The sequence below is a fragment of the Cystoisospora suis genome, assembly GCF_002600585.1.
Source record: "Cystoisospora suis strain Wien I chromosome Unknown contig_4123, whole genome shotgun sequence".
Taxonomy (NCBI): Eukaryota; Apicomplexa; class Conoidasida; order Eucoccidiorida; family Sarcocystidae; genus Cystoisospora; species Cystoisospora suis.
In genome coordinates, this window is record NW_027156916.1 from 1 (window position 1) to 2,245 (window position 2,245).

General features: G+C 47.9%; 1 protein-coding gene across 1 annotated transcript; it reads right to left on the bottom strand.

The window, feature by feature from the left end:
- Positions 1–117: 117 nt before the first annotated feature.
- CSUI_007686 (wd g-beta repeat-containing protein) lies at positions 118–1,938 on the bottom strand (the record flags this gene model as incomplete). The annotated part of the gene is made up of 1 exon (XM_068067831.1): positions 118–1,938. A coding segment is annotated over exon 1 (603 nt), but the record flags the coding sequence as incomplete, so codon positions are not given.
- Between the last annotated feature and the right edge of the window lie 307 nt (positions 1,939–2,245).

Consider the following 2,245-nt stretch of genomic DNA (forward strand, 5'->3'; position numbering starts at 1 on the left):
TCTCTATCTCTGAGGGGAGATTTTAGATAGATAGATTAAAGAGAGATAGATATATAAAGAGATAGATAGATCAAAACAAATTAAAGACAGATAGAGAGATTGAAGGTAGCTAGTGCACTGACCTTGTAGAGTGACGTAGGGAGGAATTTCACTCGATCGTTCGGCAAGTAGGCTTACATCAAAGACCGAGACAGAAGGGTTTCCCGCAGCGACGACAAAGGGTAAATGGAGAGAAGAAGCTGTGCACGGAGTTTCTTTCTCTCTTGTTTCTTTCTTTTCTTGAGTTTCTTTTACACCTCCACCATCACAGTTAGCTCTACCTACATGATAATGGTGGTCTCTTGAACATGAAGAAGACTGAGAAGAGGTGCGACGACGAGATTTTTGCAAGGTGTAACAAGAGAAAGAAGAAGATAGATGAGAAGGGGAAGGATCTTGAAAAGCTTCGGATTGATATCTGTCTCGATAATAGTTCCTATCCTCTTCATCTTCCTCATCCTCGACGTCATCCGCGTCAAGTGCAAGGGCTCTAGATAGAGAAGAACAAGAAGTAGAAGAGAGGCAAGGTGAACATAAGGCATTTACGTGTTGATCAGGAGGGAGTTGGAAGTTGGCGATGCATGCGGATGTGACAGCATTCCATACGAAAAGACATGAGTCCAGACCTCCTGCTATGACCATGGGAGAACAACAAGAAGACGATGAAGACTTCATTTCCATCCGAGAAGGAAGGGAAGAAAGAAGGAGTAGAGGAAGCCCAACAAGGGAGAAGACGATGAAGAGACAAGAAGTGACAGACAGACGTTATGGGGAAGATGTAGGAGGTTGAGAGACAAGCAGACAAGAGAGAAGGTAGGAAACGGGTAGAAAGGAAGAAGACAGAGATGAAACAGAATGAAAAAGTGAAGAAGGAGAGGAAGGGATATCTTGCTTGGGAATGAGAGAGGTAGCAAGGGAAGTTCGGTACGCAAGAGTAACATGATGAAGGAGAGAGACAAAGGGACTGGCGCATGCAAAACAAGGTGACAGCAGGCAGATAACTCTACCTTTCCAAGGACGCATATGAAGAGTACACATCAGTGTAAGTGTTTGAAGAAGCCTTCTCTGATCCCAGCTCATCATCCTCGTAAGTAGTAGCCTATCCTACATATGTTCATGACAGATGATCTACAGAAGCATATGGTTTCATGACGGCTTAGGCAGACGTGGTACAGAGCGATACCACTCGTTTTCGAGAGAAAAGGAACACCAACGGGTGCATTCTGTCTATACACGTGTTGATCGGGACGGGATTCCAAGAAGGCGCTTCAAGTCGTGGTGTACGTACACCTCCAGAGCGATGAAGCCTGTCCGGCGTCACGTTCAGGAGCAGTTAGAATAGGCGGAGGAACTGTGACAAAGGTGAGAGAGGGACGTAGGAATGCGTGTACGTGGATTTTCTCACGCCGATGTGTGTACGAACACGTTTTCTTTCTGTTCTGCAATACATTTGTCAACGGAAGAAGCGAAGAAAAGGTGTCGCGCGGTCTCCCGAAGCAAAGAATCCACCGCGATGCTTCCAGACAATCAATTCTTCCGAAGCCGAGTTTTCTGAGCCCGGGAAGAAGAGAAAAGGACGCAGAACGGCAACGATACTCCTCCTATGCGGCTTTCGACTCTCAGTCAGAGAGAGAAAGCAGAAGAAGAAGAGAAGCCAAGACCGACCCACAGCTACGCCCAGGGCATCTGCCCGCCTGTCGCCCTCATCGATGAAAGCACGGTGGTTTGCCAAGGAGACACGGTCGCTAGTTGTTTCCTCTTTTCATGTGTATCTGTAGGGCATGCAATCCCACCGACTAAGCCCCCGCGGACGACAGAAAGGAAGGAATCTATGCCCGGATGCATGCGGGAGGTCACCTGGAAGATAGATGCAAAGAACGTATCATGCTTAGAGATGTGGAGAATTCACAGTTACTCTTCCATTCTGGCAACGAGGTGGCGCAATGCTTGCGGGAGGTTGCCAACAAAGAATACTGTTGATCAGCGGGCTTAGGCATCCAACCCTTGTTTCTTAGTAGTGGAGAAGGCCCCCCCGCCACGAGCTATCCAGGGATGGTTTCGTGATGCAGCGAAATTTCTTCATAACGCGAAGCCGAGGAGCTTACAAAATGCGCAGCGGACCGCGGAGAACTTGAGCGCAGCACTCTGTAACACGAGCTCTTTTAGTTGTCGCAGATGGAATGCAAAGACGTGTCCTGAGTGCGCC